This window comes from Synchiropus splendidus, chromosome 5, assembly GCF_027744825.2.
Source record: "Synchiropus splendidus isolate RoL2022-P1 chromosome 5, RoL_Sspl_1.0, whole genome shotgun sequence".
Lineage (NCBI taxonomy): Eukaryota > Metazoa > Chordata > Actinopteri > Syngnathiformes > Callionymidae > Synchiropus > Synchiropus splendidus.
The window spans coordinates 11,011,321-11,026,997 of NC_071338.1; the positions used below are offsets into that span (position 1 = coordinate 11,011,321).

The following is a 15,677-nucleotide window of genomic DNA, read 5'->3' on the forward strand; positions in this document are numbered from 1 at the left end:
CACAGAAAATATGATTTAACTATCCATCAAAATGCTTATTCCATCACATACTCCTGAAGTCTAGAAAAGGCACAGAGTGTCTCATTTTGCTCAGAAACATGATGTTTGCGCTGAATCATCCCAGGAATCACAAATGTCTGTTTATTTACACTTATGTGATGCATGTTTTGTTCATTTTATGCATAAAAGGAAAATGATTGAGCTGCCCTGAAAAACTGCAGGAGTTGTAATGAATATATAATTTGTTTCCAGGGCTATATAACATACCGTAACGGCTTGGCATTGAATGTTTGTGATTGTACAGACACATGAAAAAGGACTTCAAATTGAAATGTAAAATGAAGAGGAGAATCATGTAAGATTCACACTTACACATGGACACACAAAAGCTTCTCAAAATAAAGGCAATAAAAACCTGTGGTGATAGAAAACGCGAAACGCGAGGAAAGACTACACGGAGCAACACACTGTGTAGATAACAGCGGTAGCTGTGAGTGTTTGTTATTCCAACGCACAAGTTCTATTAACCTGGAACCTCTCTCTCTGTGATTCAATACTCTTTTCGCATTTCAAATGCACTCATAAAAAGTTAGTTCAATCAGACAGCAGGTGGCGCAGAGCTATCGTGCTCCTGCAGCACACATAGTACCATGTGAAGAAGAGCTGTTAAGCCTTGACACGAGCCATTGACAAAGCCTTCCAGAGTCCAACTACAGAAGTCCACAAGGTTCTTATCGCTTCCCAGTCAGCCAGTTTTGAACCAACGCAGCTGCTAGCAATATTCTTCCCTAACGGACTCCCCTGGACGAGAGTCACATGAGGATTATTTTTCTTTGGATCTGCTGCTGAGAAGTTAAATACACAATTCAGACACACTTTATAGGGTTTACAATTTTATTTCACGACGTCAGTATGAATAATATACTGCTCTCGATGGAACCCGGTCGAAAAATAGTTCAACATGTGTAAAAATATTGAGGGAATTGTTCACCTGACAAAGGTTTTCATCAAAGGGAATGGAGGCAGACCTATATCCTACACAACCTCCCAGCCGCGGTTAGCTCACCTACGCTGGTCAATTTGTACCATTTGGCTGTGTAGTTGCAGACAGACACGTGAAAGATGGTGGCGATGCAGCGCCTGTTTCTCCCGTGATGTTAAAACAGCGGTGAAGAGGAAATCTGCCGAGTCTTCACACTTAATAAGCATGGTTCGCCACGAAGAGCGAGTCTCCACCGGCTGCGCTGGCTCCGGAGGAAACATATTTGCCCTGGCAGGCCTGAGAGTTCGCCTGAAGACAGAGAAGGAGTTTAGGATTCATCCAAGAGGTCTCAGGTTTTCATCTCAGAAGACCATACCAGAGCTCTCTTGATGAACTCATCCTGGCACGCTTTTCCATTTTCCTTCTTGCCTCCCCAAGCCTTCAGGGCGGAGGCTTGCAGGGCACGGCCGTAAGAGAAGGTCAGTGCCCAGGGTCGGTGCAGAGGACACTGGTTCATGGCGTTCAGGTTAATGGACGCCTCCTCCTCACTCTGGCCACCTGACAGGAAGGTGATTCCTGCAGGAAGCACGTGTTCCACACGTTTGAGTTTACAGAGCCTGACCACCAACAAACGGAGTGGATGTCCGTTCAGAATCATGCTTTTAAAAGGAGAACATAATTGGCTGTGAATGGTTACATCGTCCGCTACTGGGGACCAGCTTGACAATATCTCGAGAAACAAGTTTGACAGGAAGTGTTCGCAGCGTGGTATAAAAGGTTTGCTGGTGACGCTGGTGTAAGAGAGTCAACAGAAAACCTCCAGAGAGAGAAGAGTCACGGAAATCTCCAACAATGGCATCTTTGGTCGCTGGGACGATTCTCATGAGTTTGATGATCAGTGGGCATGGTGAGCTTGTCTGCTCTGTAACATTTGTTTTTGAAATATATTTGGAGGTCATTAGAATTTGTATTTGTTTCCTTGTGATCGGTTGAATATTTTTATTCAGACAAAAAGGTAAATACATCGATGTGTTGACTTTAAAAAAAAGAAAAGATCTGTCTTAACATTTTTCTTAATAAATTCTAGATTAATTGTTGTAAATATATCATAACATTCAATCATTTTTTGTTACCAATAAAATACTATTAGTCATTTAAGTTTTCTTGTTTCAAAGCTGACAATAAAGTTGAAATTAATTGAATTAATCCAACAATGATTTTCCACGACACACAATATATATCATCAAGTCAGTTAACTTTTGATACTTAAAAAAATGTTATATTATACTATATTTTATATAATCACAGTTTTTTACTTAAAAATTTATCCGTAGAGCACAACACTGGAGCTTGTTGAATGTCCAAAATGAATGAGATGTATAACGTATAATGTATAATGTCAACAGTGCACTTCCACATCATAGACACACCAGCGCTCTGATTGTCTATTTCGTTCCCATTTGACCTTTATTGAACTAGTGCCTTGATCAATCAATCAATCAGTCAGCCAATCGATTGCAGGAATAATAGTTGATGGTTTCTGTCTGACACCCAGACTGCTTTCAGTGCTGTTTCAGACCGTCTTCAAAGGACATTAATAAGAGATAAAGCAGATCTTAAAATTCGGTTTGGTTTGATATTCTTTGAACAATTATTGATGAAGTGTATTTTAAATAAAATAAAATAAAATAAAGGCCTTTCTGTTGCAGTCATGTCCAACTGAATGACATTGACGTTGGAACTCACTCATGTGGCATTTCTTTCTCTTATCTTCTCAGGTGTGTACAGTCAGGGTAAGTACGAACGCTCATCTCTCACTTGTATGACTGCAACCAGACTTGCAATGGTAAATCATTTCCACAAATTTGATTTCTAATAGTGTATTGCATAATAATGCAGAAACGTTAAAGCTAAAGTTAAACGTGTTGAGAAACAAAGGATAAACCTCACAAAATGTTAATGAAAAAGAAAACCTGAGTAGAAAGGCGATCAGAGTTGTTTCAGAGTACTGTCTGAGTACTGCCTTAACATAAACCTTTTACTGGACATGGACGGCACAAGTCAGTTCCTCCGTTATCATGAACGTGTTTGATGGACACACAATGTGTTCTCAGATTGTGGAATTGCACCCCTGAACACAAGGATTGTTGGGGGTGCCAACACAGCATCTGGAGCGTGGCCTTGGCAGGTCAGTCTGCACGACGACCCTGTGGGGTTCCACATCTGTGGAGCGACTGTCATCAGCAACGATTGGTTGCTCACAGCAGCGCACTGCATTCTGTCGTAAGTCCCACTCAAAAGTGCTTTTTTTCTTTAACTTATTTGCAGTATGGATGCAATAAGCAAGATCCCTTTTGCGTCTCATATCTCATTTACACAGTACTTCACCTTCAGCGTACACCGTCTACTTGGGTCGACAGAACCAGACGGGTTCCAATCCCAACGAGGTGGCGCGGAACTTGTCCCGGGTCATTGTTCATCCCGATTACAACAACCAAACATTAGACAATGACATAACTCTCCTGAAGATGGAGACCCCTGTTAGCTTTAACAACTACATCCGACCTGTCTGCCTGGCAAGCAACTCCAGCGAGTTCCACAACGGCACCTTGGGCTGGGCCACTGGATGGGGCAAACTTGGCGCCAACAGTGAGTATATCACTCATCTAATCTTGGTGTGGGCCCTTTACTGCTGCCCCGTAACCCGAACTCGGCTAATGCAGGCAAATGAATGGATGGATTGTCAAATAAAAACTTGTTGTTCCCATATTGTCCGACCTGTCAGTATAAGGATGCTGTTTATAACAATATTTCTCTGTTGTTCGTAGGACCATCTCCTGAATGGCTGCAGGAGGTGCAGATTCCTGTGATTGGAAAAAGACTTTGCACTTCTGCTTACGAGACTGTTGGAATCACGAATCAGATCAAGGATAATGTGATCTGCGCCGGTGAAAAAAACAAAGGAGCATGTCAGGTTGTTATACTCCCGTACTATGTCTTATCTTGAAGTTAGTGCGCATGCGCCGAGGTGCCTAGCTGCCTGTAACAGTGCTCCGTCTCAACTTGAGTTTAAATAGCTTTTTTTTCTCACACTGCTGTGTTTTTCTTACTTTTCCCTGGTTGTGCCTTTCATTATGTTTTTAACACGTTTAACACGTTCGTTCGACGGCGTCTCCGTTGCCCAGCAACTCCCTGGACTCCTTGTATACTCCAGCGATCAGCTAACCTCGCTAATGCCGGCTCGCATGGAGCTCGAGACGCCGGACCTTGAACTCTTAGCCGTTGGACTGCGCCTTTTTACATGCCCCGTGAGATTTCACGCACCATTGTAATAACGGTTTACATCCCCCCCGTCTGCCAACAGCTTGTGACGTCATCCACGGAGTGGTCGCAGAGCTACAGACATCTCATCCGAGTGGACATCACCATCTCAGGGGATTTCAACAATTAAATATGACCATATGGCCATCACCCTAACAGCAGAGGAAGATTTTGGACTTGCGGTATGCTAATATTAAGGATGCCCTCCCCTCCCTCCCCTGGGGAGATCAGACTACAACCTGGTCCACTTAACACCATGCTATGTGCAGCTGGTGAGGAGGCAGGTAGCTCTTTCTAGATCTGTTCAGAAGTGGTTTGAGGAGGCCTATCTGACACTGCAGGGCTGCTTCGAGGTCAGTGACTGGGACGTACTCAGTGCCTGGTCCCTGTTCCGAAGACGCCCCATCCGAGGGGAAATAAGGACTATAGACCGGTGGCTTTGACATCACATGTCATGAACACCCTGGTTACCATCAGGCCAGCTCTGCTGGGAGTGAAACTGACAGAGATGCAGGTCGATGCCCCCCTTGTGTCCTGGATTATGGACTACCTGACGGGTAGACCACAGTACGTGCGCCTGCAGGGCTGTGTGTCGGACACAGTAGTTAGTAATATCGGGGCACCACAACGAACTGTTCTCTCTCCATTCCTCTTCACCATTTACACTACGGAATTGAACTATTGGTCGGAGACTTGCCTTCAGAAGTTCCCTGACGACTCTGCCATAGTTGGATGTATCAGCAAGGGTGAGGAGACTGAGTACAGGGCTGTGGTGGAGGACTTTGCAGCTCAATGTGGCAAAGTCCAAAGAACTGGTGGTGGACCTCCGGAAGACCAAGTCTTCTGTGACCCCCTGTGTTCAATGTGGATATATAAATATCTTGGGGTCCACATAGACAATAAACTGGACTGCGCTCGGAACACTGAGGCCCTTTACTAAAAAGGACAGAGTCGTCTCTTCTTGAAGAGGCTCAGGTCCTTCAACGTCTGCAGGACAATGCTGAGGATGTTTTATGAGTCTGTGGTGTCCAGAGCAATTCTGCTCGCTGTGGTTTGCTGGGGCAGCAGATTAACGGTGGCGGACACTCACAGACTCAACAGACTCATCCGCAAAGCTGGTGATGTGGTGGGGGTGAAGCTGGAGTCCTTGGAGATGGTTATGGAGAGAAGGATTTTTCTGCAACTAAGGAGCATACTGGACAACATCACCCACCCCCTCCATGAGCTCCTGGTCCAACACAGAAGCACATTGGGTACACTGCGACTACCCACCTCAAAGACAGCGCACCACAGCGGGTCCTCTCTTCCTGTGGCAATAAAAGCGTACAATTCATTCCTGAAAAACTGGCGAAAAACTTTGTCATGCCACACTTATCTCGCCTGTCTAGCAAAGTGACTAAAGTATTTATATTGATGAATGCAGTCCGTGGTGGTGTATATATATATATATATATGTATATATATATATATATATATAGAGAGAGAGAGAGAGAGAGAGAGAAAGAGAGAGAGAGAGAGCGAGAGAGAGAGAGAGAGAGAGAGAGAAATTGAGGATTGAGTTTGTTGAGGATTGAGTTTGTTTCCCTTGCCCAAATAAACCAACATTTTCACCATTGTCCATCATTTCACCTTATAACAGTGGTTTAAGTTTTTAATCGAATATATTAAGACTCATTCTTGCAACTTGTAGTAAGACAATTTGTAGCTCTAGGTAATATTTTGTTTCATATTCCAAGCTTCTGATTTATTTTTCAGGGAGATTCAGGCGGACCCTTGCAGTTCAAACAAAACTCCAGTTGGATCCAGGCAGGCGTCACAAGTCATGGCATCCCGTGTGCTCTAGGTATCCCAGAGGTCTACGCCAGAGTCTCATTTTTCCAGGACTGGATCACCAGCCAAGTGGGAGGAGCCAATGTTCAGTTTGTGACGTTCACATCCAACGGAAACGACGCTACAGCACCCAGCAGCACCGCTGCTCCAACAACACCCAGCAGCACCACTGTTGCCACAACACCCAGCAGTGATGCTGTTGGGTGTTGCAGAATTGCCCTTTCATCTCCTTTTGTGCTGCTGGTGACTCTGATTTTGTGTCACACCGTTGTACGCTAGCAGGTTAATCAAAAATGAATCATTAGAGTTAAATAAGATTCTTTTTTGTCTTCACAGAAAATATGATTTAACTATCCATCAAAATGCTTATTCCATCACATACTCCTGAAGTCTAGAAAAGGCACAGAGTGTCTCATTTTGCTCAGAAACATGATGATGTTTGCGCTGAATCATCCCAGGAATCACAAATGTCTGTTTATTTACACTTATGTGATGCATGTTTTGTTCATTTTATGCATAAAAGGAAAATGATTGAGCTGCCCTGAAAAACTGCAGGAGTTGTAATGAATATATAATTTGTTTCCAGGGCTATATAACATACCGTAACGGCTTGGCATTGAATGTTTGTGATTGTACAGACACATGAAAAAGGACTTCAAATTGAAATGTAAAATGAAGAGGAGAATCATGTAAGATTCACACTTACACATGGACACACAAAAGCTTCTCAAAATAAAGGCAATAAAAACCTGTGGTGATAGAAAACGCGAAACGCGAGGAAAGACTACACGGAGCAACACACTGTGTAGATAACAGCGGTAGCTGTGAGTGTTTGTTATTCCAACGCACAAGTTCTATTAACCTGGAACCTCTCTCTCTGTGATTCAATACTCTTTTCGCATTTCAAATGCACTCATAAAAAGTTAGTTCAATCAGACAGCAGGTGGCGCAGAGCTATCGTGCTCCTGCAGCACACATAGTACCATGTGAAGAAGAGCTGTTAAGCCTTGACACGAGCCATTGACAAAGCCTTCCAGAGTCCAACTACAGAAGTCCACAAGGTTCTTATCGCTTCCCAGTCAGCCAGTTTTGAACCAACGCAGCTGCTAGCAATATTCTTCCCTAACGGACTCCCCTGGACGAGAGTCACATGAGGATTATTTTTCTTTGGATCTGCTGCTGAGAAGTTAAATACACAATTCAGACACACTTTATAGGGTTTACAATTTTATTTCACGACGTCAGTATGAATAATATACTGCTCTCGATGGAACCCGGTCGAAAAATAGTTCAACATGTGTAAAAATATTGAGGGAATTGTTCACCTGACAAAGGTTTTCATCAAAGGGAATGGAGGCAGACCTATATCCTACACAACCTCCCAGCCGCGGTTAGCTCACCTACGCTGGTCAATTTGTACCATTTGGCTGTGTAGTTGCAGACAGACACGTGAAAGATGGTGGCGATGCAGCGCCTGTTTCTCCCGTGATGTTAAAACAGCGGTGAAGAGGAAATCTGCCGAGTCTTCACACTTAATAAGCATGGTTCGCCACGAAGAGCGAGTCTCCACCGGCTGCGCTGGCTCCGGAGGAAACATATTTGCCCTGGCAGGCCTGAGAGTTCGCCTGAAGACAGAGAAGGAGTTTAGGATTCATCCAAGAGGTCTCAGGTTTTCATCTCAGAAGACCATACCAGAGCTCTCTTGATGAACTCATCCTGGCACGCTTTTCCATTTTCCTTCTTGCCTCCCCAAGCCTTCAGGGCGGAGGCTTGCAGGGCACGGCCGTAAGAGAAGGTCAGTGCCCAGGGTCGGTGCAGAGGACACTGGTTCATGGCGTTCAGGTTGATGGACGCCTCCTCCTCACTCTGGCCACCTGACAGGAAGGTGATTCCTGCAGGAAGCACGTGTTCCACACGTTTGAGTTTACAGAGCCTGACCACCAACAAACGGAGTACGCTTACCAGGAACAGCTGGGGGCACTGTGCGACGCAGGGCAGTGACGGTTGCCATGGCGATCTCCTGGTTGCTGTACTTGTGGGAGCAGGAGTGTCCAGCGGTGACCATGTTGGGCTTCAACAGGGTGCCCTCTAGGTAGACGTGATGGTCGGACAGAGCCTTGTAGACCCCGGCCAGGACCTTCTCTGTGACGTACTGGCAGCGCTTCAGGTCGTGGTCGCCGTCGGGGAGGATTTCAGGCTCCACGATGGGCACAATGCCGTGCTGAGGAAGGTTTTGCCATGAGATCAGAAATTCCACTGACCAGGTTTATGTGAAACGGCACTCTAACTTCCAGTGGCCACCAGATGGCACTCTTTGCCGCAAGATCTTGGACAACTTTTTAAATTTTCAAACTGCGAGCACAGAGTTCTGAAAATGAGGGCAGCGTTTCATGAATCCTCATCAACCACACACTGCAAATTTGTCTCAGTTTTTTTAAGTGTATTTTTAGCAGATAAGCCAGGAGGATAAAAGAGGGAGCCAGGAGGAGCTCAGGGAACATGACAGGACAGTCATTTACAATTCAATACAGACTGAAAAGTCCTGGTGTTCCTGTTTTTTTCCCCATGAATTAATATATTGGCTCCACCAACCATTTCTTTACCTGTATAATGAGGTGTGCTATTGACGTATTATAACGGTGACATTTAAACCACATGCACCTTTCAGTACGTAAAATTGGTTTAAATCAACAGTTTCACGTTTCACAGGGTTCATGTTGGGTTCATTTTAATTGAAAGCAAAGTATTTGATTTTGACAAACGGTGGTTCTGAATTTTCTGTTCCACTGAATGGAATTTATTTTTATCTTTCTTCAAGCACAGACTTTAACAGTTGAGGCGCTGGTGATGAACTGCATTGTCATCTGCCGTAATGAAACATGTTCACATGTCTCATTTATGTTCTCCCCACAAGACCATGTATGGTCAGTTCAACACAAAAGCCCACGCAGGAAGTGTGACATTGTCACATCCACAATTTCCCTGGCCTTTTGCTTTCACTAACATTCAACATAAAGTGATTTCTGCTTCCAGATAAATCATAGTTTCTCGGGTAAAGTCGGGTCTGCAACTTTGCTAATATTGATGGTGTTTGTTGTTGTTGTTGTTGTTGCCGGGAGCATCCGTTCTTCCGTGTGGTGATAATTTGCTACATCATGTTGCACTGAATGTCGATAACTATCGCAAGACTAATCTTTTGCTGCCATATGCATGTGTTGCAAGTCACAAAAACAGGAATTCAGCTTTGAACTCAACAGCTTCAGTGATAAAGGCGTGTAGCACATGTGCTGCTTTGCTGAACTGCAACCCAAATGTGACCTCAAGCTGAAGCTTCATTTGACCCAGAGTTTAAATTCTCCAGATTTTAACTTGACTGGTTCCAATGACTGAGCAATGCTACCTTCATTTCCACAAGACTTTGTTGGTACCCACCATCTGGCAGATGCTGGCATAGCGGGCCAGGACATTGGCATTCTCGATGATGGCCAGCCTTGAGGGAGTGGTTGGGGTGATCTTCAGCACACAACGCCACTTGGCAAAGTCAGCACCATCCTTCTTGTATTGGGCACAGCGCTCATACAGACCATCCAGACCTGTAAGACATGGAGATCTGTCATGAAGTGCTGTTCATTTTTTCTTCGAGTGCTGTTCCATCACTGGCTCACCCTGCGTGGTGGTCTCGCCGTTGGTTCCGGCCAGAGGGACCACACCTTTGTCCACCTTGATGCCCACCACCATGCCTCTCTCCTTCAGGTGCTGGGGGAAGGGCTTGCCATCATCCGTCTTCTGGTACATGGTCTCGTGGAAGAGGATGACTCCACCAATGCAGGGGTTGATGCGGTCATCAGCGGTGAAGAGGAGCTGGCGGTACAGCCTCCTGTTCTCCTCAGTGTTCTCAGCGTTGATGCTCTGGAAGCGCTTGGCAACACTTCCTGGATTTGGCAGACAACATTGTGTGGTGTTATTGAGACCATATGGGTATTTTATCCATAAATACATCGCCTACAGCGCCATAACAGCCGCCTCTGCTTCACAGGGATTTGCATACCTGCTATTGCCTGTGTGCCAATGGACACTTGGTTTTAAAGCCAGGGTTCCAAAGCTTTTCCATGCTATGGCCCCAGAATAACATTGGCCACTGGCTTGGGTACCGACAGTTATTGCAACAAAACATGTGAGGAAACATTATTTCTTCTTTTTTTTGGTTCTTACTTTGGCACCCATTTCAATAACAGGGTCACATGGACACATTTCAGGCACTCATAGCCATAGTTTATTCCCACGTTCTCCACGTTGAAAAACCTGACCCTTTTACGCATGTATCACTAGGTTATCAGTGGAGGATCTTGAGAAATGGCGCCAACAGTCGCGTCGACACATAATGGTCATGAAAAATGTCTTGATGTGAACATGAAATTGTAGCCACTGTGGGACAAATAAAAACATCTAATCTGATCTAAATTATAATTTATATATTTTCAAATGATGGGTGAAAACCACCACTCATTTCGGCACTGGTTCCACACTCTCCATGAGCCACTTGTGTCTTGAATGTCCATCACTTCTCTTCATACCATAGACTCTGAATCTCTGAATATGATGCAACCCTCTGGTGCCTAGATATGTTTATAAGGCCTACAGAGACTATTGGACTTCATATCAACACATTTGTGTACACTGATGATTTTCATTACTCAAGAGAAGCAAATATACCGGTGGACTCGTCTGCGGCGAGGATTCCCTTGCCGGGAGCGACGATCCTCTGAGCGATATCACTGAGCTCCTTCTTCTGCTCAGGAGTGAGGAAGGGGTATGCGTGAGGCATCCTGACTCTAGTACAGAGAAAACACAGTGCGATCAGGATTCTTAGGCACTTGTTCCAACAGTCCACGATGATGACTCTTGATGAAAGGAAACAAAGCTCATGTGTCTTTAATCTCTGATGATGACCAGCTGTCATTGTTTCTACATACGTTGACTGGCCCAACATCAGAGGAACTTGCTGTACCACAGGGGAGCTCCAATGTAAGGGAGACCTTCACTGTCCTTTGGCCCATAACACATTCCATTGTGGCCGCCGCCCAGACCGAACACTCCAGTCATGTGGGTGACCTGTTCCATTTTGTACCCTCTTATCCCTGACCTTTCCCTCCTCCTCTGTGGCCTGCCACTGCATACCTCTCTCACAGCGCACCACTCCACCCCACGTACACCCCATCAACAGGAGCTAAATTTAAACACACTATTGAGACATGAAGAGCTTATTACATAAGAAAGAAGTTTAAATGTCACAAGCTCATCTTCCACCTCATGAATCTGAATGCATGCTGGCTTTTTTTTGTGTAAAACTGGTCCATCCAACTGTGGATTAGATGTCCAAGAAAAGGATATTTAAATAGATTTGGAAATAAATTGAGATAAATATAAATGAATTACACCCTAACTCTGATTTTAATAAAATACATTTTGAAGCACACGGGCCCTGACAGGCCTTCAAAGTACATGTCGAGGTAACGCAGTAAAAGCATGCACTTCATGTCTAACATGAGCAAATCTTGAAATTGTATCATTTACCTTTGAGTTTTGGAGGAGAGCTGAGAGAAGAGAGAGGGAAGGAGATCAGGCCTTCGTCTGCGACAGCCTCGCAGCCTGCTGGCCCTTGTATTTATCCTCCCATTGTGACCCCTCACATTTCAGCTGCCCAACTATAAAAAGAACAGGACGCAACCAGAGACGGCTCGTGACATTCAGAGAGGCTGCTGCTGGAGTAACGTGGCGGTGAAGAGCCAGGGAAAGGGCAAAGAGTGGCTTGGCGGAGCCTTGAGAATGAGAGCCTGGTGAACCGGAAAGATTTCCTGTCCTGCGAAAAGACCTTTTTAGCCGACTTCAAATGAAGAAACTAGAGTTCTACATTAGTTGGAGCATATTCAGCCTCTTGCGTTTAATCTGTCATGCTCATCATTCATTCATGACCAAGGTGTTTCCATTCATGAGTTCTGCTGGTAATAGAAAAAATGAACCAATAATTACAATGTTTCTTCTTAAATATTTACAAACAAATAGTCCAATATTTTGATTCATCAGTCTCTATGCTGGGAAGGACTAGAAGAATTATCCTCAGCACCACAAGATTTCTATTATAGATTTTATCCCCCTCACCATAAACAAAACCAACTGGGATTTAAGTCTTGATGCATTATTCAACATTTGACAATCACATTACAAAAAATAGAAATACTTTAAAGGGACTTTTTAGCAGGTATTGTGTCTTAAATGACAAAAAAGGTGTGAACTTTTACATATTTTATTGGTTAATTCAAGCTTTTTAAAAATGTAAGTGTGAAGTGTAATATGATCTTTCATATTTCAGGAGATCTCAAGATTCAAATGTTTTGCTTCTTTCAAGGTTAAGCAGTCGACACTTGACATTGACGGTGACATTGCTGTGACAGCGAGGAGTGTCTCTCATGGACCTGAGGTTATCACTCACTTATCACACAAAACTATGAACACAAAACCACTCTTCCTGTGACATCAGGAAATGGAGCGAGCAGGATGTGACATTCTTCTGCTCTGGAAAGATTGTGTCCACAAACTGGTCACTCATCAGTGTGTAGACCACAGGTGTCAAACCGGTCCTCAATGAGCCGCAGTGGGTGCAGGCTTTTGTTCCAAACAATGAAGAAGACGCCATCTCACTTATCAGGTGTCTAAGGGCTGTGATCACTAGATTGTCAGGTGCTGTTTGTTTCAGCTGACATCTGATTCTTTAACCGACCTGCGTCTGCAGGCTTGGAACAAAAACCCGCACCTACTGATGCCCTTTTGTGGAGCAGCTTAACACCGCTGGTGTAGACACATCAGGCCATGGTATTCAATAGAAAAACACACTTCATTTTTTATACTATCCATCTCATATGTTCACCTGAAACGTTCTTCATCGTCAGAGCTGAACAAGTGTTTTCATGCAACTCTCACGACCACGTCCACTCACCGCTCTTTTTGCTGAAAGAATTCTGTGTCTGTTGCTGATGATGACATTGTGGCACCTTATTACTTAAACTAAATCTTTCATTCCACAATAGTTCTTAACTAACTTCCTGTCAGTGTGTCGAAACGCTAGGGTTAGAAAAATGTCTCTATGAACACAACAGCTGTGCATGTGAAAGTCCAATTCCAAGATCAAAAGATCATCATGAATTACCCGGAAGCTTTTCAGATAAGATCTTAAATACACATTACAAATAAGATATAAAATTGTTCAAAGTTAGATTTTATATTTAATGTTTTTGCAGTGAGGAGTCTAACAGCAACAGAAAGGAAGGACCTGCCATTCTGCTCCTTGACACACTTTGATTTGTGGATCATTCTGTTACTAATGTAGTGACGCCCCTCTGCAGCCTCTGACACACAGTCCCTGGTCCTCACATACTGTGGTGGAAGGCCACTCCTGACACCTCCGGCTTGTTCCTCAGGATGCCCAACATGAAGGTGTGGTGACTGGATGTAGTGGAGTAGTTTTATGATTGAATTTCCACTTTTAAGACACTTCACAAACACTAGTTAGTCACACGATTTACTATAAAGCATTTATCATTGACAAGATTTACTTGTTTGAAAATGTTTTCTCATCTACTGAAGTGACAGCCAACAATGGAAGTCAACTTAAGCTCCTCAACCCATTGTCCACACACCAAAGACAACTTTACTCTCCTATTGTTTTCATCCAGTTCTCTGTTTGTAAAAGACTGAAAGAGAAACCATCCTCTGGCTCAGCTCATTTTTGCTGACATGGATTCCCATGAAGGCTACTTGTACAACTCTCAGTTCACTACTGACTGGCAACCTCCTTACAGAACCCAATCGGCACCTTGCTAGACATTCATAATCAATCAATTATTAAAGGTCACATTGGCGATTTGAAAATGAGGATGTTCAACTAACACCCACACGTGATCTCCCTGAAGCTTGTAGTAATCTAATCCAGATATAGAGAGCTGAACCTTGACCTTTGCGCAACCTATCTCAATAATCTTTGCTCTGCAGAAACTGTGGAGCTCGCAAAACATTTGCTTGACCACAGTCAAGTTGCCCTTTAAGTCATCTTTGGTTAAATTCTCACACCTCAAAATGTGAGAACACATGCGGAGAAAAAAAAAAAAACACAACCATGAAAGTTCTGAAAGTGAAAGTAATGATGTGTGTGCAGCATGCAGGAAGAGCTGACTTCCTGTGAGACTCTGGTGACCTACCACAAAAAGTGTTTTTGGGAAAATACAAAACAAAAACAAATCAATCTAAAGGAGAAAGTGAAAGTGCTCCTTGTGCCTCGGCACTCGCGCTTGGTACGAAGCGGGCACACAAAACACAGAAGTTCCTTTAATCTGTGTCTGAACAGTTACAGTAGCTGAAAATAGATGAATTCCCACCGACAGAATATAGAGTTGCAAGCAAATCTAGGTGTTTAGAATATGCACACATTAGCATATAACTATTTATCTCAGTGGTCATTAATGTGGGAAAATGTTCCAGTAGAGTCAACAAGTTAGTGTCAACAAAACTGTGAAATTGAAGTGTGTGGGTGCGCAGTCAGTCTCGCGGAGGACTTATGTCATGAACTGTGCAGTGTGTGTTTTTCTGCCTAGTTCGGCAACACACTTGGTTCTAGTTAATTATGTTTCCTGGTACCTGGTATGTTTCCTGGCATCTGGTGTCTCCTGATATATATATATATATATATATCTATATCTCTCTCTCTCTCTCTCTCTCTCTCTCTCTCTCTCTCTATATATATATATATATATATATATATATATATATATATATATATATATATATATATTCGCATTCTATCTATTCTTATCACTTTGCCTTGACAAAAAAGGATTGAATTGAAAAATAGGATGCAGAAGAAAAGAATGGAAGCTTTTATTTTTAGCGTCTGCATCATGGGTAGGAGTGTTAATATCACGCGATCAGACCAGTTGCATGACTAAATGCCTTGTGTGACTCCTACATACAGAACACTTAAGAACACCTATGTGTCTGTGTGAGGATAGGTGGACCCAAAAGCTGGACTGTGGCACAGAATGGTTGATACTCTGCTGTACCTGATCCTTTGATCCTATTGCATCTACTTCTGTCCATCGTGAGTCACACTGCTGACTCAGTCTTTCCTCAAACTTCTTCCTTTAAAGGCCAGCTATCCATCACTGTTAGGTCAAGTCGTGACTATTTGTCATTTGTGTTGAAATGTTTTGATGACCCAGCATCCACCCACCCAATAGTTCAATGGCTTTCAGTGGGACTGATTTGGAGGAGAGCTTCCCTCCATAGAGGTGAAACATGACTTCAGTTGCTGCGCTGGCACACAAACTAACATTGAAGATGGTTGAAACAGGGCCAAGAGAAAGTCAAAACAACTACCGTTCGACCGCAAAGTTCAGCTCTGACAGTCGCCGTTCAATCTGCACTGCCTGCCAATTCCAAGGAGCCAGGCTACTGTAGGTGCCTGTTCCGCCCGCACTGCCTGAGTGTCTAGTTT

At 43.8% G+C, this 15,677-nt stretch overlaps 2 protein-coding genes across 2 annotated transcripts; one reads left to right on the forward strand and one right to left on the reverse strand.

The window, feature by feature from the left end:
• Positions 1-1,797: 1,797 nt before the first annotated feature.
• LOC128759313 (chymotrypsin-like protease CTRL-1) lies at positions 1,798-6,412 on the forward strand. Its single transcript, XM_053866189.1, has 6 exons — positions 1,798-1,889; positions 2,761-2,775; positions 3,097-3,265; positions 3,363-3,631; positions 3,811-3,956; positions 6,059-6,412. Exons 1-6 carry the CDS (start codon positions 1,835-1,837, stop codon positions 6,410-6,412), a joined length of 1,008 nt encoding a protein of 335 aa, XP_053722164.1. The 5' UTR covers positions 1,798-1,834.
• A 906-nt stretch (positions 6,413-7,318) lies between these two features.
• Positions 7,319-11,842, reverse strand: aldoab (aldolase a, fructose-bisphosphate, b). The gene is made up of 7 exons (XM_053865699.1): positions 11,708-11,842; positions 10,847-10,965; positions 9,799-10,065; positions 9,566-9,726; positions 8,096-8,354; positions 7,826-8,025; positions 7,319-7,758 (listed from the first exon to the last, which is right to left on the reverse strand). Exons 2-7 carry the CDS (start codon positions 10,956-10,958, stop codon positions 7,666-7,668), a joined length of 1,092 nt encoding a protein of 363 aa, XP_053721674.1. The 5' UTR covers positions 10,959-10,965; positions 11,708-11,842; the 3' UTR covers positions 7,319-7,665.
• Between the last annotated feature and the right edge of the window lie 3,835 nt (positions 11,843-15,677).